This window comes from Ochotona princeps, chromosome 14 (genome assembly GCF_030435755.1).
Source record: "Ochotona princeps isolate mOchPri1 chromosome 14, mOchPri1.hap1, whole genome shotgun sequence".
Classification (NCBI taxonomy): Eukaryota; Metazoa; Chordata; class Mammalia; order Lagomorpha; family Ochotonidae; genus Ochotona; species Ochotona princeps.
In genome coordinates this window covers 31,430,845-31,454,018 of record NC_080845.1, presented here as the reverse complement: position 1 = coordinate 31,454,018, position 23,174 = coordinate 31,430,845, and the positions used below count along the sequence as shown (strand labels likewise).

The window sequence follows — 23,174 nt, the reverse complement described above, 5'->3', positions numbered from 1 at the left end:
GGCCCTGCATGGGTGGGGGATTAGAGGTGTCTTGCTATGATCCAGTTACTTACTTTCTTGGAAAGCCAGGAGCTTAGAGCAGGAATAAGTTTCACGGGCTGCAGCCCGGAAGGAACAAGAAGGAAACAAAGACCTGTGGCCTGTGGAGCAGCTGCCCTGGCCAGGGTGGGCGGAGGCAGGAAAGGCCAAGCCGGGCAATCTCCAGATCCTGAGCTGTCTCCCGGAGTCACCAAAGCCTGCGACTACCTGTGCCCACACAGAGCCCTGGCCACTCTTTACCGGAGCAGCCCCGAAGGATATTCCCCTCCCTCTGGAAGACTAGAGGAGGGGGCAAGGTGGCACAGCCTGGGGCTGCCGGGATGGCACTGCCTGTGAGTGGTGAGGCAAGGCTGCAACTGCCTCCACACTCACCTCTTCACTCTCGGCAGCCACGGCTGCAGGCTTAGCCTGTGAGGCCAGGCGGCCGTAATCACTGGTCAGCTGGTTGGCCAGGGGGCCCAGTTCCTCAGGGCTGGTGTTGGACTTGGTTACCTGGTGACGACAGGAGAAGTGACAGGACATGATGTCTGGAGTTTAGTGTTTGCAGCTCTCCCCAGTCAGTCCTCTCAGAACCTCCCAAGCTCACCATCTCCTGGACAGTGACGGCGATGGCCTTGGCTGTCCGCACCATGGTTGTCTGGTAATCCACAAAGGACCCTTCTGGCTCGCCCATTGGTCCTTCATCTAGCTGAGAGAGGAAGAGGAAGGCTGTCAGAGTCTCTGCCAGCGTGCTGGGGCACTAACCTGGGATCCACAGTCTTGGGATCTACAGTCATCCAAAGCCTCTAACCTGGTTGATGGCCTGAGTGATGGAGTCCACCATGCAGCCAACCACCCCAGCAGCACTAGCTGCCTCATTGAGGGTCGTGGTCAGGTCTTCCACAGCCTCCGTCATCATCTGCACAGCCTCTTCCAGGGCCTCCTGGGTGTGAGCAGCTTGCTGCGGGGAGGGACAGGGAGAGTGAGGGGAAGGGGCCCTGCCGGGTCTGCTTCTTTGGTCTCTTCGCTACCTCTTGCCCTCACTACCTTGGGGTTTCCACCAGCCTCCTTAGCCGTGTACAGTAACTGCAGGGCAGACTCAGCCAGTGTTTTGGTTTGGTCCAGGAGTGCCATCTGCTGAGGGTGGCTCAGGGTCTTGGAGGCAGCGCCCACTGCAGCCAAGGTGAGTGGCTCAAAGTACTGTGCCATCTGGGATACCTGAGGGAAGAGGGTGGAAGCAGGTCACATACTGTTCTCTCATTCTAGCCCCCGGGACTCCCCAGTCTACCTACTGGAGTACCTTGTGTCCCAGCTGGGAGGCCTCTGCCCGGGCAGCACTAGCCAACGGCTCGATGAGATGGGAGATCTCCTGCACTGCTGTGAGCATCTGAGTGTGCAAGGCCTGAAGAGGAGTGGACATTAGCTCCATGTGTGATGTGCAACAGGACCCTCAGTATGCAGACCCGCCTCTTCCTTCCATGCTAAACTACCTCCCCTGCCCACTGCTGCCACGTTCCAGCCGACATTTCTGCGAAGCCCATTGCCCGAGCCCCTGCAGGTCTAGCACCAACCTTGCCAGCACAGCCTCTGCCCTCACCTCCTGAGAGATTCCTTCCCGGGGAGCGAGCTGCTGGCTGACTGCAGCAAGTGAAGCCTGGTCCAGGTCCCGCAGACAGCTGTTCAAGGCTGCAATGGCTGTCTCGCACTCCAGCTGCCCTGGGGCCTTGTCCCTGCAGACACAGCTCAGTTCCAACCGGGAACCTCATCCCGACCCCAAACAAAGCCCACCTAAACTCCCCGTCTTCCCCACGTCTGTCTTCTTTCCTCCCTCTTTCCCTTTCTTCCTTCAAGATTTACTTGTTTGAAAGGCAGAGTAATAGAGAGATAGAAAGAAAGAGTAATTTTTTCATCCACTGGTTCATGTCCCAGGTGGCTGCAACAGCCAGGCCAGGCCAGGGCCAGGCCAAAAACAGAGTCAAGAATTCCGTTGCGGTCTCCCATGTGGGTGGCAAGGGTCTGAGTACTCAGGCCATCTTCTGTTACGTTCTCAGGTACAGTGGCAGAGACTAGATCAAAAGTGGAGCAGCTGGGACTCTAGCCAGCACTCTAATATAGGAGGTCAACATTGCGAGTGGCAGCCTAACTTGCTATACCACAACACAGCTCTCTCCCCCAAATCTTGAACATCAAGTGTCTATCCTGTCTCACCTGAGTGCCACTGTGAATGCCCCCAGCCATACCACATTCATTCTCGCAGTACCTCATGCTGGTAATAAGCTTCTTGATGGAGTCTGAGACGGTGCGAGAGTGGCCGGCCAGCACAGACCAGCGCGGGGGGTCCCGGGGATTGACTGCCAGGGCCCTTGCCGTCTGGATCAGGCCCCCAGCGCTCTCCAACATTGTCTTGGCAGAGATCACGATAGGCTCCATGGCAGCCCGGCCCTGGGGAGAGGAGAGGCAGGGAGGTAAGTCTCAAGAGCCCACTGGGGGAGCGGCCCCTCAGCTGCGGTGCTCACCTCAGGGCTGATCTGGGCAGGGATGCTGGAGAACTCTGGGTTGGAGGCGAAGGCGCTGAGATTGTCCACAGCCTCTAGCAGAGGTGCCGTGGCTGCTCGGCACTGGGCACGGTTCTCTTCCGTGAAGGCCCCATCCAGAGCCTGGAAGCAAGAGAGGCCTGTAGACTCAGCCTGGGGGCACAAGACATGGGGCCCAGGCCTCCCTCCAGGGCTCTGGGGATGTGGGAAGTGGCTGGGTAGGAAAGATGCCAGACTCAGTCAGGCGGGAGTGGGCCGAAGGCTTCAGAGAAGATGGGACAGCTCGGGGAAGTGCTGGGAATTCAAACCACCATGACCTTGATGGTCTTGACAAGATTGGCTGTGCTGTTGGCCACTTCCTTGGCTGACTGGACAAACTGACGCTTGGCGGTGGGGTTGGCGGTCCGGGCGGAAGCCAGGCGGCAGCTGTTACACAGTGCTGAGGTGTGCTTGGCCACAATGGTAGCCGCAGAGAGCACCTGAGGAGACAAAGTGGCGGAAGAGCTGTGACAAGGACAAAAGGTACATGTCCCCAGGGAAGAGCCAGGTTGGGGGAGTCTCAACAGGGAAAACAGCCTTGACCTGGGAGCTAAAGGACCTGGGGCATGGCAGGGCGTGGGGAGCTGACTGATGGGCATACGCCTCAAGAAATTGAAACAGGGCAGTGGGAGGGCAGTTCAAGGACATCTGACAACTATCTAAGAGGAAGGCTGGGGTTGCGTTTCTGCCCTTTCTTTCCCCACATGTACCCTCTTCTCCCTCTTTCTCCACAGGGTCTGGCCCACCCTTTCCCTGCCTGGCCTTGCCAGTTGTCCCCTGGAGTTACCTGGGCCTGGGTACAGCCAGGCTCTCCCAGACTCTGACAGGCCATCTGAATTGCCTGGTTCGCACGGGCAAACTGTGTGGGCTCCACAAGGCCTTGCTGGCCGGCTTGGCTGTTGGGATCGGAGACGCCGACCAGATATGCAGCCTGGGGAGACATGCAGGGGTCGGGGTGAGGACGAGGAGTCACAGGCGGGAAATGAGTAGTAACTGCGGGGATAAGGGGAACAGGGTTATCTTCCAGGGGACTATGTGAGTGGAGGTGTATGTACACAGTTATAGCTGGAAAAAGAAAAAACCCTCCTGTTTTGATAAGCAAGTTCAAGCATTGCATAAGATTTAAAAAGACAGGACAAGGAAAACTACTTAGCTAGGGTTTTATCAAACTTGTATTTAGATGTCTGTGTGCATGCTGAGTCTTGGGATGAAAGCTACAACTTGCCGTGAACACTGGTGGGCTAATTACCATGGATGTACTTCTGAGTATCAGGGATTTGCAAAGGGGAAAGGGCTGGGAATAAGGGTGGTCAAAAGCCTGTCTGCGTGCCCGAGATCACAAGCAGGCCCACCCGGCAGCCTCCTTAGGCTTTCCCAGAAATAACCGGGAAAAGGAAAATCCAAAACACACTCCAAGAGGGCAGAGCAAGCTCAGGTATCAGAGAGGTGGGTTCCTTGCTGTGCAGAGCACCCAAGGCAAAAGGGCAGAGGCAGGTGTGAGAGCCGAGGGCAACGTGTTTTAAGAATTCACACCCTGTGCCCTACAAGAGCCAACAGGGATTTTCAACTTGATAATGGAGAAAAAGGACAGGACAAGTGGTGACTCAAGAAAGTGGAAATTTTGACACTGGTAATATGCCAATAAAGTAAAAAGTGTATGGGAAAAATGATTGGCATATGCTAATTAGCAGAAATTGAGACAGTCAGGACTGGAAGAGGCCTCACAGTTGGGCAGTGTAACTGCAGCCGGAGCACCGCTGCTTGGGGTTACAGGGGTCAGAAGTGTTAGTGGTCAATATTCTGACACATCTTCACTTGAAGGAGGAAACCGCAGTTTCCTACAGGTGAACCTGAATCACGTGAGTATCAACCCAAGTGCCAGGCTGAAGGTCAGGAGGAAAGCAGGGGGATCTCCAGGGCCCATGTCAGGGGGTAACCTGTGCGGCTGCCTCGGTGAAGCCACAGAGCGCCTTGGAGGCTGTGGCAATGGCCTCTCCGAACTCCGGCAGGTTCCCATTCTTCGCGTTTTGGGAGATGCCAGTCATGGCCTCCCCTAGCACCTAAGGAAGAGATGTCAGGAGTGTCAGACTGCATCCCTGGCACGGCATGACGGAGCAGCACAGTGGATCAGTTCCCTTGTCTCGTCCTGCCCTCCCGGGCCCCTGGCTATACTCACCTTTGAGTTCTCCATCACACTGTCCAGGCAGCCAAAGTAGGACATGTCATTGATGGGCTGCACTGGGTTCTCCAGGAGCTCCCGGACAGTCTGTGAAGGGAAGGGAGCAGTGAGATCCAGACTGTCTCCATCAGCCCCCAATCTCTGCCCTGCCCGCCTGCCCAGTACCCACCTCCAACTCCCGCAGGGCATTGTCACACTCCTTCTGGCCAGGCGCCTGCTGCGTGCACATGGTGATGAGTTGGTTGATGCTGTCAGTCACTGCCCTGAAAGGACAGCAACGAGAGGGAGGAAGTGAACAGATCCCTCACCTGGGTTCTATAGACACAGAGGGGTCTTTAGCTGTCTGTTCTGCTTCCACTGTTCCTCAGCCAGAATGCCTCTAACCCAGTCTCTCGTGCACATCCCAGGTTGGGGATTGCCAGCTCCTCCTTACCTGGCAGCCGCAGCCAGCTGACTCTTGAGGTTAGGGGCAGCCGGATCTGTGGACAGCGCCTTGGCAGCAAGGAGAAGTTTGCTTGAAGACATGGAGATGCCCTTCAAGTTGGATACGACCTGGGCCTGGTCTTCTGGGCTCTACAAAGGTGAAAAGTCAACAATTCTCTTACGTGTTCCTGAAGGCAATCTTCTCTCCCAGACACTAAACTGCTGCTGGATACTGGGGTCAGATGGGGGAGTGGGCATGGAGCTGTGACAGGTCAGGACTTTGGTCACCCAGGTGCCACCTGACCGTTGCTAGACACCATGTGAGCGGGCCCTTCGCCTCTTCGTACCTGAGCCTGCCCTGCCATCTCCACACCAGCTTCCAGGAAGGTGCTGAAGTCCTGTCCAAATCGACCTGAGGCCCGAGCCAGATCCTGAGGGGTTCCCCGGGAGGCCTGCACCAGCTCAGTGGCTGCCTGATTCAGCCCAGCTGCGGCTTCATTCAACCGACTCTGAGCTTCTTGAAACGTCCCAGTGCTGGGAGGAAGCTGCAGGGTTACAGAACAAGTCAGCAGGCAGAATGCGGGATGGCATGAGGCAGAGTGGGAAAGGGGGCTGCTTGGGTGGACACATAACCCAAGGGTAAAGAGAGGAGACACAACTGGAGGTCAAGGTCAATGGAGAAGCATATAGGTAGGAAAGTGGGGCTCCTACCGAGTCACTCAGAAGTCGTTTGCTGGCGTCTCCAACTACTCTCAGGGCATTATCTACATCTCGCTGGCCGGGCAGGCAGCTGACACAGCGGTTCAGCGCCTGGGTCACTGCTTTAGCCACCTGGGATAGGAAAGGACACAAGGTTGCCAAGGGAGAAGAGCCCTCTTTCCCCAGGCAACACCTGGCTCTGTGGCCTCTACATAGCAAAGAGGCTGAGGTCCAGCACAGAGTGATGGTGATCAAAGGCCCTTAAACTGGGGGCGTAGCTGGGCTTGTGCCTTGGCTCAGCTGAGACCCTTTCACCAAGACGGGGTAAGCAAAGGGTGGCCCCCGGAGAGGCACTCTCAGAGCAGACCTGAGAGAATGCCGCTGTCAGAGCAGAGAGGACTCAGAATCTTTGCCTTACAAAGGGGTCCAGGGAGGAGAGAAAGTGCCCCTGCCCAATACCTGACCTGCGCGAGCCGTTGCTGGCTCTCAGGGTCCCCTGGGTGGCCAGCTGCTTTCTTGGCCTCCTCAAGCAGGCTGCTGGCCTTGTCCAGTACATCACTGGCTGTGTCCAGCACAATGGCCTGCACCGCAGGATCGGATGTCAGTGCAGCTACGCCCCTAGCGGCCTGGGCCAGCGATCGCAGCCCACCTGCCACATCTCGTGCTGCAATACCTGGAAAACAAGGAGAGAGGAGGGAAGGGGAAAGGTACCCTCACTGCCAGTCACAGTCCTTAGCTTGGGCCAGTGTCCCCACTTCCCTCAGCACATGCTGCAGGTCTGGCCCTCTGCCCACACACCTGCGTAATTCTCGTTGCCCTGGGCAACCTCCCCTAGCAGCTGGGCGATGGCAGAGCTCACTGCCTTGGTGCTGTTGCCCAGGTCCTGGGCACACTTCTCCATCTGGAGGAAGAAAATTTTTGGCTCAGGAAAAGGAGGAAGGGCTTGGAGTCAGGCGACAACCTGGAGGGAGGTGGGGGGCAGCTCTGGAGTAGAGGGCTGAGTGTAGACGACCGTCTGAACACTTACTGTCTCCCCAGGTAAGGGCTTCAGCTTCCCGTCTCGAGCGGCTGCTTTCACTTCCTGCAGGTCTTTCTCTAGATTCTGGACCACACTCAGCGCAGAATCCATCTCCAGTGGCCCACATGCTTCCTGAGCCTGTGATGAGAAGAAAGGGGCTGGAGGTGGAGGAGGTATTGCTGTGTCTTGTTGATGCTCTGGCCCATATAATTAAGCCTGTCTGAGGTTACTCAGAGCAGATTTCCCTTCCTCTGGACTCCATCCACACGTTCCACAGCCCAGACCAGCTCTGTACCTTCTGTGCTGCAGTTCGGAGTTCGGCCAGCGCAGTGCCCAGGTTCTTAGCACACTGACTCAGCTGCATGGCTGAAGCTTGGTCCTGAATAGTTGGCACTGAGGCCTTTGCAGCTGCCACCATCTTCCCACCTGGCTGTTAGGGAAAAGGCAGGCAGATGAAGTGTGCCATACTCACTCCGGCCTTGAACACAGGGGCTGATGATGATCGGGGTGTGGTGAACGCTGGGACTCAATGTGGGAGGGAAGCTACTGGCATGAATTCAAATTGTGAGAGATGCAGGTATCCTAGGAGGGTGGGTGAGAGTGGCTTGCCTGCAGGAAGCTCTGGCTGGCAGCAATGAGGGCTAGCTGAGCACTGGGGCTGTCGGGCTGAGCTTGACTCCCTCGGACACCCTGCACCAGCAGCGGGATCTGCTCTGCTACAGCCTGTAGGTGCAAATGTCATGAAAGCCACTTGCCATAGAAACAGACAGTCCCTCTCCCCAGCCCACGTGCATCCTGCAATCTCACCTTGCAGCTCTGCACCAGCAGGGGCTGGGGGCCGGCAGAGGCCTTGGCAGCAGCGGCTGCGTGCTGGGCCGCGGCGATGGTCTGTGTGGCTGAGGCTGCAGCCTGCTTGGCTGCGTGCTGAGAGGACAGAGTTATCAGGTCAAGCACTAAGCAGTGCCATGCCCCTGCTATTGTCCAATGCAACCTTTCTGCTTGAGCCTCCCAGCCTGCCCCTTCCACAGCACCTACACTCCTTCTGGCTCTCACCCTCTCCTCAGCCTCACCTCCAGGCGCTGCACCAGCTTCTTCTTGATGGCGTTCTGCGCAGCTGCGTTGGTGGCCATGCGGAGCCCCTCAGCTGCCTCCCGCAGCCGCTGCTGCTGCTCCTCGCTGTCTGGGTGGGCAGCGGCTCCCTGAGGGAAAGGCAGAAAGAGGCATCATTCACAATCCCTGAAGATGGCAGGGCAACTCTTCCCTGATGCCTCCAGAAAATTCTGATTGCCCTAAGGTCACTTTTTTTCCCTTAAAATGTTTTATTTGAAAGGCAGTTTCGAACAGATAAGAGTTTCCATTCATTGGTTCACTTCCCAAATGGCTCCAATGGTCAAAGCTAAAAGCTGGGCCAAACTGAAGCTGGGAGCCAGGAGCTTCCTCTGGATGCCCCCCATAGGTTCAAGGGCCCAAACACTTGAGCAATCCTCTGCTGTTTCCCCGCTTTAGCAGGGAGCTAGACTGGAAGTGGAGCAGCCAGCATCGGTCGTCTGAGAATACTTCTCAGCAGCCCCACTGGAAGGTAGTGACGGCTGAGAGCATGACTGTGGCATGAGGATCCCTACTGGGAACTGCAGGCTCTTCTGCTTCCTCTTCAGAGAAGAGCTCCTGCTTCTTCCACCACTCCCTGCAGAATATCATGAGCCAGGGAAGCAACCCTCGCAGGGGACCCAGATCCACGCTGGCGCAGGAACCAGCTTGCTCCCACAAACCAAAAAGCCCCACAGCCCAGAAGCGCCGAGGAGCCTTCTGCACATTCCTGGGCTGGTCCTCTGTACTCTGCTGTCTCAGTGTCCCCTGCCTGTGTTCTTCCTGCACTGGCAGTGACTGCCCTGGCACCAAGTGCCTGTGTAATTCACAGGTGAGACCACCGGGATGGCGAGGAATCCCAGGTGGGTGGTGGCAGTAAAGGGGGGTAAGAGTGCAACAGAAGATGCTGAACTGAAAGGAAAAGGATATGGATGCTCCTAGCGGTCCAGGAGTGCCCTGGGGGCCTCAATGCCTGCCCCGAGTGATCCTACACTTGTTCTCTTGTGACTTTTGCTGGTTCCTGGAGCCCCATCACATGAGGGCAGCCATCTCCCCTGCTCTCTTCAGGGCCCAGGCCACCAGTGTGTCCCTAAACCATACCTTGGCGGCCTCCACCATCTTGGCAGTGGCATCAGCCAAGATCTTGGCAGCGCTTAGGAGCTTGCGTGAGTTTTCCAGATCACTCTCTCCCTCGGCATCGGCCTTGATGGCATTGACCAGGTCAGAGGTGGCCTGGGCCAGGATACGGGCTTGTCGCACCATCTCCCCTGAGAACACAGAGCAGAGTCAGGGTGAGGGAGCCAGAGCCACTGGCAGGGTGTCCATGGCTAGGGATGAGGGCAGGGAGAAGCGGTCAGACAAGGCAGATGGGCACTGGCAGGAGTTCTGCAGTAGATAACTTGGGTTTTTATTTTTGGTCTAGGGTTTTAGAGAAAAACAGATTTTTCAGTGGGGTCTTGTGGGAAGGACAGTCTCCATCAGGGATTGTCAGTAAACAGTCTGGGAAGCTAACATGCTCTTTTGTGAAGACATCTGGAGGCGTGGTGGAGAGGGGAAGGCAGTCTCATCTCATACAGTCTTCCCTAGATATTTTTATGTACAGTCGGTATCCTCTAAATGCGTAAGGGCTAGCAGAGATGGGGGGTGCGGAGGTGTTGAAGACCTGACAACCTGTGTGGTTGGCAAGGCCACTCTGAGCCAAGCCCATAGGGGAACAGCTGATAGGCTCGGGGAACCTCGTGGGGACATTCTATCTTCCCAGGTGTGGTGTCCTTACCAGCATCCCCCATGGAGCTGAAGATGTTTTCAGTGACGGTGAGGATGGTGTCCGTGGCCTGGTCATAACGGCCGGCAGGCCCAGCTCCTGTTGCATGGGCCTTCACGTGCTGCAGCAGCTCATTCAGGGCCTGGGTGACGGCTGTGGCCGCTGCTCCCACTCCTCGCAATAGCTGTCCATCTTCCGTGGCTGCCTGGGAGGCAGACACACAGCCCTCCACGGCTTTGGCCACCAGTCGTCCTGCCTCCACCAGCTGCTCTTGGCAGACAGGTGAGCTGATTGTAGGTGCCACCACCTGCAGGCAAACAGTGTCAGGATTGTCAGGATGGAGACAAATATGGGGAAGCATTAGGTACAATATCTCTGATGTCCACAGCGGTCACTGGGATGGGAAATGGGGCCTTGGGGGCCAATAAGACAAAATGAGATTTTTTACGTGTGTGACACCACAGCTCCCTGGGACAGCCAAGAGCAACTTTGCGGACTCACCTTGGTGCAGGCCACCAGTTGAGAGGTAGACAGGGCACACTGGGTGGCAGCAGCAATAACTTGGTTCTGAAGCCCTGAATCCTCTGTCCGCTGAGCCACACTCTTAGCCTTGAGGACCAGGGCGGCTGCAGCACTTGCCACTGCCTTAGCTAGCTGCATCAGTGTGTCCTGTGAGGAAACGGCAGTCAGCACGGCCTGAGTTAGGGCCTGGGATCCACGGACCCTTCGCAGTCGCACAAGCTGCTTCATTATTCCCACTGACTCCAATCAGAGAATGGCATACGCAGAAGCAACTACAACCTAACCCGAGCTCCGGCCTTGAGCACCCAGCAGGACAGAATCCTCACCAAGGAACATACCCACACTGAGAGCAACAGAGCCTACACCCAAGGGAGCCGTGCGCGAGGCGGATACACTCGGATGCTGATGGGGAGGGAGGCCGGGGTGGTGCTGACAATGGGATAGGAAGAGGAGGTATTTCCCAGAATCTGATTTGCCCCCAGCCTCTCTCCTCCACTCCTTCCCCATCCTGGTATGTAAGGAGTCTCCCTGGAGTCCTGGGAACAAATCTCTGTACTTCCCTTCCTGACCCCAGTTCCCACACCCTGCCCGTGCTAGGCCTCTCCATCTCCCAAGTTCTGCCCCCCAGGAGGTTTGGGGAGAGGTACAGAAACGAGTGTATGCGGCTCAGAGGGAAAAAAGCTGGGAAGGCCCAGGCCAGAGGCCGTTACCGTAGGGGAATCGGGGGGAGATCGAACCCCAGCCCCTCTGGGTGCACATATCTGCGTAGGAAATCCAGGATGACAAGTCAGCTGAGGAAATGGTCATAGGGTGGGAAGGGGCGAGCTGGAGGAATAATATCCTTAGAGTGGCACAGAGGGCAGTTCAAGAGGTCCACCAGGTGGGGTGAGGGCTGTATGTGGGGAAGTCAGGGCTGGATCATATGGTTGGTGAGGGCCAAGAGCCAGCTAATAGCTAAGCTGGGATTCAGGGCTTCTGAATTATCATGCCCAAAAGGAACCAGAAGTTCCCAGTACTAATGCCTGGAAACAGAGGTTACATTGGTTTGGAGGGGTCAACTCAAAGACAACGGGACTGGGAGCTGAATTCGGCATCAGAGATTACTGCCTGGGAGCTGGGGTACTGGGGCTGGGTAAGTCACCAACCTGGAAGTGGGGGTCAGTATCACTTTCCCCGATTTGCTGCAACAGTTCCCCACTGGCCTGGCCCACGTTCCCAGCTGCTTGCAGCAGGTTCTGACGGGGCTGTGGAGAGTGAACACCAGTCAGAAGCTGCCCATTTCCCGCTCCCATAACTGTGGGTCTCCTAGGTCCAAGGTGCCCACCCTTCCATCCTGTGATCTGGACTGCCTCTGCTCTGGCGAGCAACCTGTGTCCACCCCACTCCCAGCTTCCTGGTCCCCTGACCTCAGCGCTGGCTGGCTGGGCGGTGCGCAACAGCTCAGATACAGCTCCGGCCAGGCCCTTTGCTGCCTGCAGCAGGGGCCGGCCACTTCCGCCTTCGTCCTCCAGCAGGGCGGCCAGCAACTTCACACCACGGGACATCTCCGTCAGGTTGGAGGAGATTGTGGTGACGGCACAGCCCACTGCGGTATAGTCTGTCTCTGCGGGGTCCCCTGAGGGAAGAAGGTGGGTGAGGAGCATGGGAGAGGGTGTGTTAAATGCCAGGTTGGGGACGGAGCACCGCCACAGTCAGTCACACACATCCTGAAGGAGAGCTACACTCACTTCCCTTCCACAATGAGTCAAGGTATAGTCACATGCAGGCTGAGTCATACACATGCTTGTGCACACTCATACTATCCCACACACACAAGCCGGCATCCCACCTACCAGCTGTCAGGTTCACCACGGAGGCAGTGCCAGCTGTGATGGCATCTACTTGGGAATGGATCTCATGCTTTGATTCATCCATCTTATTCTTACGCCAGGCTTTGGAGGCCTAAGAGCGGGGAGCAGAACCCAGGTGTCTGCTCTGTTCTGGTGAATCCCTCTCTTCCCCTCAAGACCCAGCTTCAGGACCATGGGTCTCCCTCCCACCCCATACTTACAGCATCCTGGCCAAGAGGAGGAAGAGTGTCCAAGTCTTGGTCCAGAGTGGCCTGGGCAGCCTGCACAGCCTGCATACTGGAGTTAATGGTCCCAGTGAGGGCCTGCTGGGCCGAAGTCTGCAAGACAAGGAGGGGAGTGACAGAGACTGAAAGGAACACTGAGAGGAATGAGAACATAGAAGAGGCCTGGAGGCTAGGAAGGGAGAGACAGCAGGGGCCTGGGGAAGGCCCAGGGGAGGGTGGGCACAGGGCCTGGGCCCCGCTGAGGATGGGGTGCTCCCACACTGAGGATGGGGGTGCTCACATGGAGGACTGAGTGCTTACCACACTGAGGACAGGGGTGCTCACAAAAGGATGGGTGCTCCCACACTGAGGATGGGGTGCTCATCACACTGAGGACGTGGGTGCTCACAGTGAGGATGGGGGTGCTCCCACACTGAGGACGGGGATGCTCCCACACTAATGATGGAGGGTGCTCCCACACTGCCACAATGAAGACAAGGGATGCTTCCATACTGAGGACGGGGGATGCTCCCACACTGAGGATGAAGGGTGCTCACACACTGAGGGCGGAGACGCTCACACACTGAGGAGGGGATGCTCACCAGGGGTGGCATGTGTCCCCGGTGCATCTGGCCACTGGTAATCTGCTGCTGGGCAGCTGGCATGCTGCCCACCTGGAAATTCTCAGGCCCAGAGGCTCCAGAGCGCATGATGGCAGGCAGGGCCACTGAGCCATGCTCCACTTTGCCCACCCGGTTGTACTGCTGCTGCAGAACGGTTGATCTAGAGTGCGGGCAGATAATGGAGCATGCTGGGGATGTCTTCCACTCTGCCCCCTCCCCGCCACTCCTACCACCTCTGCAGGGGCATGGCAGCTCATTACAGCCCACAGTTAGGTAAAGGAGCAGCCTAGGAACTCATCACTCCATCACCGCCCATAAGGCCAAGCCCCGCCTGCTCTACTCCCAAGGGACTGGATCAGTTCAACTCCCTTCGTACTTTTTTGGGGACACCGAGTCCTCCAGCATAGTAGATTCCTCATCTCCCTCCAGCCCAAAGTGATCCTTGCTTTTTTTCTGTAGGAGGAAAAAAAAAAAGAACAGGAGTTGTAATAAAGAAGAGGCCGGAAGATGGGGAAAAGGTAACCTTTTTTCTCCCCAGCCAGCATTTTTCAGAAGCTGGGACCCTTGTTTTCCAGGGACTGGCATGGGGAAAAATTAAAGGTAGAGCAAGAAAAGTCATGGTTGGCTGTACTCACCTTCTTCAGGATGATATCGATGTAGCCAGCGATGAGCTGGGCAATCTGTTCACCCTCGGTGGTCTGCACTGAGTAGTAGCCATCTTGGTAATCCCCGAAGTCCTGGGGGATGAGGGTGGGACTCAGAATTCACCCAGGATGGAAGTGGGCAGCACAGGAGAACCCAGGTCAAGGGGAGGGAAGAGATCTTCCCATGCCAACAGCCCCTCAAGGGGCAGTCCCCCGTTTGCCAACCTATTAAACTTATTTTCCTTCTTGCAGACAACTATTTTACTTCCGAGGAATGGTTTTTATGCTACGTTGTCTTAAACACATACCATTTAGGAAAGCTCTTTCACTTTCCCCTGGTGAGATTGGGAGGACATACACATTTGTTTTTACATGACCACTCTGGAAGGTTGGCACCACAGCCAAAATGAAAGAACAGCATTTACTCTCATATCTATTTCCATCGCTTGAGCACTTTATCCACTTGGGATCAGTTTTCAATTCATAACCCCAAATAGAAAGCCATGGGAAAAAAAAACCTCACTCTCTACAGTTGTCGCTAGAGGACAACGGAGGGCTGGCTTTCCCTCATCCTGGGAACCCCGTGATGGCCCCTCACCAATCCCTCTGTGGTTCCACTGCTCAGCGTGCTGACCCAGCATTGCTCACCCTCTTGGAGGGGTTTCTTCACTCATGCTGTGTCCCATATTCATGCAAGTACCCAGGTTCTCCTTTTCTCTGGAGTTGCACTTGGGGCAGCTGCCCACCTCCCTTGGACATCCTGGAGCCCACTTTCCCTGGAACCCAGACTCACCAGGGTGAAGCTCTTAGGAGAGGCAGCCCAGCGTTTGATGTTGGTGAGGTTCCACTCCTGGATCACCTCCTTGGTCTTCTCGTCTACTCGCATCACACACTCCTTGGTGATGCCCAGGAGCCTGGGCACAAGCTTGTTCTTCCCTTTCATCTTCTCCTGTGGAGTGGAGGGAGGTGCAACAAGTGCTGAATGACTACCCAGGCTTCAGACAAATGCTCCTGTGGCCAGGAGGGCTAAATGAAAATGTCCAGGGACAGGCCAGGACAAGGCTCTGTTGGGTACAAGGGTAAGCTAGGGTAGGCAGGGGAAAGGGTGGTAAGGGACAGACAGGTTCTCTCAGACTCAGAGCAAGGAAGAGCAAGGTGGGAAACACGGTTGCAGGCCAAGTTGGAGACTTCTGCAAACCAGGAGGGCAGTGGGCCACCCACCTTCACCAGGAAGAAGGAGACGCCGTAAGTCTTGAGGGAACGGGCTAGTTTCACATAGCGCACCTTGGCCTCAATTTCACTCATCTGCCCACAATTCTTGTGTGCCTTTAAAAATGAAATGGAGAAAAAGTAAGCAATACGGGGGTAATATCACCACTTAGGATTAAGGTAGAACGTTAACTGTAATGGGAAATAACTTGAGGACATAGGCAAGGTTACGCTGGGATGCATAATATGAGAAATGAGAAGGTAAAAGGATGGGGGCTGACCGGGGGTATGCAGAAGCAATGGTACAAGAGGTACGGTCAAGGAACTGGCAGACATTCCAGAGACGTGAATGGCAGTCAGCAAACAGGAGGTCAAAGAGGCAACCTCTAGGGCTGAGGACACACCTGGCATACAAACAAGGATTCCGCTTTCCTAGTCAATGAAGTACACTACCTCAACTGATTTTCCCAGTAATCCTCTGCAGGGTAGGTACTGTTATCCCATGTTAGAGGCAAAGAAAACAAGAACATTGGATTGAACTCCATGGCACAAATAGCCATAGAGCCGAGACTAAAGGTCCATGTCTTTGCTTTCTTGGCACAGGAGAAGCAGAACAGCTTGGTGCATAGAAGCAGAATAAGAGAGGTGGGGGGCAGGGGTCCACTTAGTAGGATTAAGCAGCAAAGCTCCCGGGTCACCCCAGACCCTTTCCCCTACCCCCATTCACCTGGAAGATCTTACGCTCTCCCTTCTGCTTCACATACTCCTTGGGCAGGAAGTCCTTCAGGCTACACCAGAAAAGGGAGGGTCAGCATGTAGTGGACAGATTCAGGGGACTGTGGGCCATGGACTGTGGGCCTGGGGGTGTGAGGGAATGTCTTGGGCAGTGTCACCTCTAGGGAGAAGGAAAACTGTGAGGAAACTGGGCTGTCTTCTGAGGTAGAAGTGGCTTAGTACAAGCTCCTGAATGCAATCTGTGTTGCTCCCCGCAGGGAAAGGAACCGTGAGAACTGAAGCTGGAGGCTCAGGCCCCATGGGAAAAAGGACCTACAGCACCACTTCCGGGGACTCAATGACAAAGTGCTCTGAAGGGATTGCCATACATTTGGGATGTGGGGAAAGCCAGGCCAAACCCTATGCATTTCTAGAGACAGCAGTGGAGGCAACATGCACCCAGATGTTCTCTACAAGGAAATTTCTATCCTGTTTTCTTCAGGTTATTCCAACAAAATTCTTCAGAGAATCTCTAAACAGCAACATGTTTCCTTCAAGAGGACTGAGGCAGACACTGGGATATGCATGGATTCCACATGGGGCCAAGGCCCTAGACAGACGGATGACGGCAGCTGAAAAGCTCTCTGTGTGGGTCAAACCCTGGTACCTCAGAAGAGGCAATGAGGATTCCTGGGCCCAGAAGTTGGACAGGGGGCCACTCACTCAAGGAAGCCAGCTTTGTGCTTCTGTTCATTGTGGGGTCCAAACTGGATTTGGCACTGGAAGCCGGCGAACTCACAGGCCTTGTCGAAGGAGACAGGGTGCGAGCCATTCAAGATGTCATCTCGTGCCTGCACAGCACAAGGAAAGGAGGTGAATGTGGTGTGTGGGGACGGGGATGCATCCCTGCGCCCCTCTGGCCGCTGGCCAAGACCCCTCCACACCTGCACATAAAGCAGGTTCAGCTGAACAGGATCCCGAGAATCCACGTTCTGGTCCGAGTAGAAGAACTTCCTCCGCAGCAGCAGCGTCTCGTGCTCCTCCACCCCCTGCTCCCTCAGCGTCCGGCCGTGGTCCAGCCAGTTCACTAGGACACAGAGACCGCTCAGTGTTCAACCCCCACAACCCCTGGGCTGTTTTGTTTACTTCTTCATTTCCTATTTCCCTTCACCAGGATTTTGTGTGTGTGACTTTAAGTTTTATTTATCTGAGAAACTGAGTGACAAAGGCAGAGACAAGACAAGACACTGCTGCTGGCTCACACCAGCTGCCTGCACCAGCTGGGGCTGGGCCAGGCCAAAGCCAGGAGCCTGGAGCTCCAGCTGGGTCTCTCACAGGGGTGGCAGAGACCCAAGCAGTAGGGCCATTATTTGTTGCCTTCCCAGTTGACTGGTGGAAAACCAGATCGTAACTGTAGTAAGGACACAAACTGACACTGATACGGAATGCTGGCTTCCCAAGAGGCAGCTTAAGCCTATGCACCATAACACCAGCACTGTTGCAACCACAGTGTAACGCAGTGTCCTGCAAAGCGGGTGCTGAGTAAATGATGAATGAACAGCTGCCTTTCCCACGCCACCCTTTCCAATGCCCTTTGTGCAGATCTGCTCACGCTCATCATCTGTATGCAATTTCTGCTTCAGTTTCTCCATCTTCTTTTCATCTCGCAGCAGTGTCTTGTCCTTTCGTAAGGTTCCTGTCACCTCTTCCTTCTTCTCTTCCATTAGTTCTCGCACCAGTGAATATTCGTCATGGTTGGTGATGCCTGGGGGAAGGGGATGGTTTGATGGCTTCCCAGCCAAAGTGCCCTCATCTTCTGGAAGCTCCCACCCCCAGGAGGCCCCGTACCGATGCGGGCGCAGATGGTCATGAGCATGTCGGTGACGGTCTTGGAGTCATCCACCATGATGGTCTTCACAGTTCCATCCAGCATGCGGATCTTCAGGGGCCGCTGTTTCTTTCTGTATTCCATGGTGTCCTGGCGGGATGGGAAAGAGGGATGAGTCCTGTTTCAACTGGCCACAGGGGTTTACAGTGAGTAAAAGAAAGACAATGGCAGTTTACTCAAAACCAGGGTTTTACAATGGCTTGTATGATACAGGAAGCGAGCCTGGGGAGGGGACACACATGAGCGCTGAAACTAGGAGGTGGGATGTGACGAGCTAATAGGAGAGGAGGTTAGCGGTCCCTGATGAAGCGGTGCTCACCCCATTTCGGAGCATGTAGTAATCCAGAGCTTTCCCAGCCTCCAGCCATATGCCCTTCTTGGGATCATCATCTGACAGAAACAGTCCAAAGTCGCTAGCTGAAAGAGAGGAGGAGTACCTTAGATTTAAGCGAGACCCCACGTGACTGCAGGGATGCACCATCAGATCTGGAGCAGAAATAGGGCGCAGGGAAAGCAGACCCCAAGGGTGAGAACCCTCCCTTTGGACACAATGGGGTCACTTCTTAAGGCTGAAAGTATAGGGACAAAAAGAGACTGAGGACTCCCAGCCCAGGTCTCTGGGGAGTTGGGACTCACGGGGGCCGACCAGCGCCTCTGGGATCCGCTCCCGAATCATGCGGCAGGCATCATAGACCATGGTGGAGGGCTCAAACTGCATCGTCTTCACCACATTACCAATGCTGATCTTCAGCGAAAGCGCAACCATGGTGGCGGCTTCTCCTCTCCAGCCTGGCTAGACCTGGCCTGTGGCGTCAGGGCTGTTAGAATAGAAAGGGACCCCCAGAGGGCAAAGTCCCAGGGACTCACCAAGAAGACAGCAGAGTGGATGCTTTTATATTTTGTGATCATTTCAGAGCATGAACCATAACTTACATCAAAGCACCAGCCCTGACCATGGAGGACACCTGAGGGAGAGGCCTGTACGCCAGGCACAAGAGCAGGTCTGAAAGGCGGTTACCTGAGGATGCGGCCCTGCCCTCAGCCCTGGAATCTGGGCCGCCCTTCTTCCTTCCAGGGGCCGACCCTGTCCCTTGGCCCCACCTACTCCCTCTCCCAGCCTGGCCCCTGTCTTGTTTTTCTTCTTTCCCCAGTTCAGTGCTTTTCTGTCTCCCAGTGTGTCCTGCACGTTCTCCCTTGTCTGGGCTTTGCAGAGCCCTGCCCTGATCCATCACACGACCTTCTCTCTCACAGCCTCCTCTGCGACAAGCACGTGGTCTATGAGGTCACTCCCAAGGGCCCTGGGAGCTTGTGGACTGCAATTAGCCTGGCAGGGAGGCCGAGGAGTAGCCGTTGCCGCCACCCAGCCCCTTCTCCAGCCCCATCTGCCCTCTAACCTGAATGCTGGTGGCCTCCCCGAGGAGCTGAGCCCTATATTTGGCTTCCCTGGCAGCCCAGCTGGAATTACGATTTTCTGTTCCAAAGGGATCTCAAAAATGATCTGGCCAACTCTTCAATCTCGCACAGAGGAAACAGATCTTCGGAGGACAGGAAAGAGGCAGGTCACAGGAACTACCCAGTCCTCCCAACTCAAGCCTGCTCCTTCCAAGTTCCAAGTTCATGAACACTCGGCACGACTTGGGCTGCCCTGCTCCCCAGCCCGTGAGTCCTTTTCAGACAAGCAGCCTCTCCTGACAATATTCTCAGTGTTACACAGGATTATAGCCCTGCCCTGCCTCCCTTCACCCTCCTGAGCACCTTTGAGCAGGCTCCTGAAGGGCCTATTGGAAGCAGGTGGTGTCCAGGCCACAGGAGGGCAAGTCTGCCCGGCAGCTAATGATACAACCTAGCTGGGTTTTGGGGATCTCTTAATTAAGAGAATGAACAAGTCCAGATTCCTTCCTATTTTCTTCCTAGCAAAATGCTAGCCTCAAGGAGGGAAAAGGAGGACTAGGGGAGAAGGCTGGAGGCAAAGCAGAGGTGAGGCTATTAGGATACACAAGGCATCTGGGAACCGAAGCTGAAGATGCTAGCAGATACATGGGGAGAGAATGTGCAGGTAGACAAGGTGAAGGTCGGAGTCTGGTACCCTGGGACTGGTAGACCATTCCTGAATTTACAAACAGTTCACTCTCAAGAGAGAAGAACCAGGCTGGCATTCTGTCCTTTCTCCCAGTCTCCCTGGTTCTAATTCTCTGCCCCCTCCCGATTCATGCTACACTGCTCCCAGGAGCTGGACAGACCTGGCTGTGGTTCTGCTGGTCACCAAAGGGTGAGGGCTGGAGGGGTCAGAGACGCTGCAAGAGGTCCGAGGAGCTGAGGGCAGGTCTGAAGGGACCCTTCGACCTAAGCTAAAATGGCACATGTCTCCCCCCACTTCCTCCGGACACATGGATGCCTCTTCTTCCTCCAGCTCGGAAGCCTCTGCTGAGACCCCGATAAGGGAGTTGAGTCATGCCTCCTCTCACTCCCAGGCTGGTCCTGAGTGGATGCCTGTATAGCTCTAAGAGGGTGAGGGGAGGCAAGGCAATAGATCAGGACCCAGGGCAGAGCAGAGGGGCGGATGGAAAAGAACAGGGCACAGGCAGGATGAACAGAAGTCTCCGGTCCTGCTCTGACCTGCGAACTCTACTCCCCTGGCCCTCCAATTTTATGGAAGAGCAACAACCACCCCTCTCCCAGGTCCCCCTCCCTTGGAGCTCCTCCTCCCTCAATACATTCCTGAAATGCATTCCAGAAGAGTTGGGCAATTGGGGAGGGGAGGGAATGGAGGACAGGAGGTCAAATCCTAGCAAGGAATGGAATGTAAGAGTACTAGGGTTAAGAAATTCAGGGTACAAAGAAAACACAGAGCAGACACCCACAGAGGGAACTGTAGAAAGACAGGGAGGTACAGAGAGGGCACAAAACTGGGGACAAAGCGGGAGAGCAGACAGTCAGAATGGAAGAGGGTTGGGGGAGTAACACTCAGTGTGTTACCAAATTTGGCCTCTCAGTCCCTAACCGCTGCCGGGAGGGGGAGGGTTTGTGGCTAAGACTGACATATCCGGCTTCAGGCTGCTGGAAGCTCCTTTGGGGGCTGGACTGGGCAGCTGGGGGTCAGGACCTCACTTTCCCCTCCGTACAGTCCTTCCACATCTCCACATGCCTGCTCAATCTCCCAAAGCACCCCAGTCTCTGCAGAGAGCTCCCTACCACAACGCAGCCTGCCCTGTCTTGCAGCCAGGTTATCTCCATCACACAACGCCTACACACTGGGACCCCATTCTGAGCAGGCAGCTCTCCCACAGCCATTCTCCCCTCATTCAACCCAAAGCACTTGCTCCGCTCCTTTGGGGTCTGTTGTAGGAAGAATCCTAGGCCAAAGTTTCAGTGGCTGTGACAGAGATGAGTAAGCACTGGCCTTCACTTCCAAGGGGCTCCCAGTTTAGAAGATGAGTGGAGAAGCTAAATAGGGAATTACAGCAGACAGCAGGATGTGATAAGAACCAAAGGGGGCATGCTGAGAATAGAGATCCCTTCAGGTTAGGGAAGATGGACCAGACTGCCTCCATGAAAGGCGCTATTTGAAGTTAGGATTAAAAAAAGAGAGAAAAACAAGGGCAATCGGTCATGTACTGGTTATATGTTAACTGTGGTATATACATAATTTCACTGAATCCTTACAACAACCCTACAATGTGGGCATCCCTAATTCCAGCTTTACAAATTTAGGAAACTATGGCTCAAAGAAGGTAAATACTTGTTTGGAGTCCTTGTCTAAATAAGTTGTGAAGTGGGGATCCGAACCCAGGTCTTTCTGACTCCAAAGCCCAAGCTCTCTCATAACGCCAACTGGAGATAAGTCAGAGAGCAGTGCCCCAGGCAGACAGAATAACATTAAGCACAGGAGAAGCAGGATGTCAGGAGGAACCCTCAGGGGAGTGAGAAGGCAGCCTGGGTGGGAAAGGCAGGGAAGGACTACACAGGAACAGGAGGGACCGGATCTATGGACCTGGTGGGGAGAGAAGGGCAACAGGAGACTCTGGGCAGCAGAGGAACATATCAGAACTGGATTTTGGGAGAATAATTGGCAATTACTTTGGATACAGGTTAATACCAGTAAGAAGTAACGTGGCCAGTTAAAAGTCGGTAGCAATTTTAGAAGGCAGAATTAGCAGGACCTGTTCATGGCCTGTCCTTGTCCACCCTCAGAGCCCAAAACACACTGGAGGTCCCATAGCTTCCGCTCATCAGGAGCCCCTTAGCAGTCACAGCAGCTTAAGTTTGGGAAGGGAGAAAGGATCTGGTCAGGCTGATCCTGGGACCAGGAGGAGGTGGCTGTGAGGAAAAGGAGATGAGTGGATAAATGATCAGCACGCTGAGTAAAGAAAGAAGAGGTGGGATTGGTGACTGCATTAGGTGGGAATGGGGAAGATAGTGCAGGAAAAGGCTGGGGACGACAGTGGTAAGAAAAATGCATCCATGACCAGTCACTGCATCAGGCTGCAAGTAGGGGAAGGGAAGAGATGATTATATGGGTAGTGGCTGAGTCGGAGAACGATGGGGAGAGTTCAGAGGTAAGGGTAGGCTCCTGAGGGTTGAGAGGAACGGGGTTGAGGTCAGTGGCTATGTAACACTGGGGTGTGGGAAAGTGCAGGGACACTGACAGTGTCCAAGGAAAGCTGGAGCTGGCGCAGAAGGGGGCAGTGGTTGGGTTGGACTGGTTAGGGGGCAGTGCTGTGGTCAGTGGCAGGGTCAGGCCGGGAGTGAAACGGGGGTGTGGTCAGTGGCCTGGCTAAGCATGGGATCAGCAAGACCCAGTTTCCTCTTTGGGTCTTATTTCCTCTTTTTCTGAGGGGAGTGGGGGAAGGGGACCTTCAACTGGACCAAGAAATTAAAGGAGGCCCCGAACCAGAAACTGGCACATGGAAGGAGCTGGGGTTGCCAGGTGGCATGAGTGGGTGAAAATGCAGCTTTAAGATCCTGGGAAAGCTTGGATGTGGGCAAGGACATATTAAAGCAGGCTGTGTGGATTAAAGAGCAGGGAGGGAGGCAGAATTGAGGACGGGAATGGAAGGCCACAGAGGTGTTCTCCAATGGGGGCGGGGGGAGGGGGATGCAGGAAAGCAGAGCCAGGGATGAGAGCTGGAGCGGAGGGTTTCATACCTAGGGCAGGAGGGGCGTGGGAGACAGCAGCACTCAACCTAGGGGGATTCATTCAGCCCCAGCTGCCACACAACAGAGATTCTCCCTGGTCACTGCTGTCCTCCCTGCATGGTCCCCCAACCCAGGACTGAGCTTTGGACATGCACTGGGTGCCCTTCCACTATCCACCCCCCACCTCTTCAACAACAACCTGGGTCTCACCATGACTGTGGTGACCACAGCAAGCATGTCATGCTTGGAGAATGAAGGCACTGAACGCCGTGCAGTCCTAACCCATGCCCAGAACTCTAACCTGAAGTTTGTCAGCTCCCAGGGTCAAGAAAGTCCCTCTGACTAACAGAGAAATATGGGCCCTGGTCCCAACACATCCATGCAAAACCAAGGCACCTACCCATTGCCAACCTCATAAACTCACCCGCCCAAGGTCAATGATCCGGGTCTAAATCTGCCTTTAACTCCCTCATCTGTTTCCTCCTCAGTATCCAGTCCCTGACCCCCTACTACTCATCTAATTTCTACCTTTAGCATTAGATCTCCAACTTCAACCCAAAATGTGGCCCTCCTAAGCCAAAATTAGCTCTCAGGGAAATGGAGGCCTAACCTGTTTTTTGACTG

At 55.1% G+C, this 23,174-nt stretch overlaps 1 protein-coding gene across 2 annotated transcripts in view; it reads right to left on the bottom strand.

Annotated features, from left to right (window-relative positions):
* Positions 1 to 23,174, bottom strand: part of TLN1 (talin 1) — a 32,192-nt gene that overhangs the window by 8,185 nt on the left and 833 nt on the right. Inside the window, exons 2-44 of one of the 2 annotated variants that reach the window (XM_058672727.1) lie at positions 18,051 to 18,232; positions 17,734 to 17,831; positions 17,375 to 17,504; positions 17,139 to 17,291; positions 16,471 to 16,613; positions 16,250 to 16,377; positions 15,540 to 15,600; positions 14,825 to 14,929; positions 14,397 to 14,552; positions 13,595 to 13,696; positions 13,336 to 13,412; positions 12,939 to 13,119; positions 12,334 to 12,450; positions 12,116 to 12,224; positions 11,690 to 11,898; positions 11,429 to 11,527; positions 10,994 to 11,044; positions 10,263 to 10,430; positions 9,774 to 10,068; positions 9,098 to 9,264; positions 7,981 to 8,109; positions 7,718 to 7,834; positions 7,520 to 7,633; positions 7,206 to 7,340; positions 6,920 to 7,048; positions 6,691 to 6,793; positions 6,357 to 6,565; positions 5,905 to 6,024; positions 5,541 to 5,738; positions 5,204 to 5,343; positions 4,940 to 5,033; positions 4,768 to 4,857; positions 4,529 to 4,651; positions 3,379 to 3,522; positions 2,870 to 3,031; positions 2,535 to 2,675; positions 2,279 to 2,460; positions 1,616 to 1,748; positions 1,319 to 1,420; positions 1,066 to 1,236; positions 830 to 979; positions 626 to 727; positions 412 to 531 (exon numbers count right to left, since the gene is read on the bottom strand). In XM_058672727.1, coding sequence (XP_058528710.1) covers positions 412 to 531; positions 626 to 727; positions 830 to 979; positions 1,066 to 1,236; positions 1,319 to 1,420; positions 1,616 to 1,748; positions 2,279 to 2,460; positions 2,535 to 2,675; positions 2,870 to 3,031; positions 3,379 to 3,522; positions 4,529 to 4,651; positions 4,768 to 4,857; positions 4,940 to 5,033; positions 5,204 to 5,343; positions 5,541 to 5,738; positions 5,905 to 6,024; positions 6,357 to 6,565; positions 6,691 to 6,793; positions 6,920 to 7,048; positions 7,206 to 7,340; positions 7,520 to 7,633; positions 7,718 to 7,834; positions 7,981 to 8,109; positions 9,098 to 9,264; positions 9,774 to 10,068; positions 10,263 to 10,430; positions 10,994 to 11,044; positions 11,429 to 11,527; positions 11,690 to 11,898; positions 12,116 to 12,224; positions 12,334 to 12,450; positions 12,939 to 13,119; positions 13,336 to 13,412; positions 13,595 to 13,696; positions 14,397 to 14,552; positions 14,825 to 14,929; positions 15,540 to 15,600; positions 16,250 to 16,377; positions 16,471 to 16,613; positions 17,139 to 17,291; positions 17,375 to 17,504; positions 17,734 to 17,831; positions 18,051 to 18,180 — 5,787 coding nt within the window. In that variant the 5' untranslated portion in view covers positions 18,181 to 18,232. The remainder of the gene's footprint in view (positions 1 to 411; positions 532 to 625; positions 728 to 829; positions 980 to 1,065; positions 1,237 to 1,318; positions 1,421 to 1,615; positions 1,749 to 2,278; positions 2,461 to 2,534; positions 2,676 to 2,869; positions 3,032 to 3,378; positions 3,523 to 4,528; positions 4,652 to 4,767; positions 4,858 to 4,939; positions 5,034 to 5,203; positions 5,344 to 5,540; positions 5,739 to 5,904; positions 6,025 to 6,356; positions 6,566 to 6,690; positions 6,794 to 6,919; positions 7,049 to 7,205; positions 7,341 to 7,519; positions 7,634 to 7,717; positions 7,835 to 7,980; positions 8,110 to 9,097; positions 9,265 to 9,773; positions 10,069 to 10,262; positions 10,431 to 10,993; positions 11,045 to 11,428; positions 11,528 to 11,689; positions 11,899 to 12,115; positions 12,225 to 12,333; positions 12,451 to 12,938; positions 13,120 to 13,335; positions 13,413 to 13,594; positions 13,697 to 14,396; positions 14,553 to 14,824; positions 14,930 to 15,539; positions 15,601 to 16,249; positions 16,378 to 16,470; positions 16,614 to 17,138; positions 17,292 to 17,374; positions 17,505 to 17,733; positions 17,832 to 18,050; positions 18,233 to 23,174) is intronic. The other variant, XM_058672728.1, reaches the window with a different exon arrangement.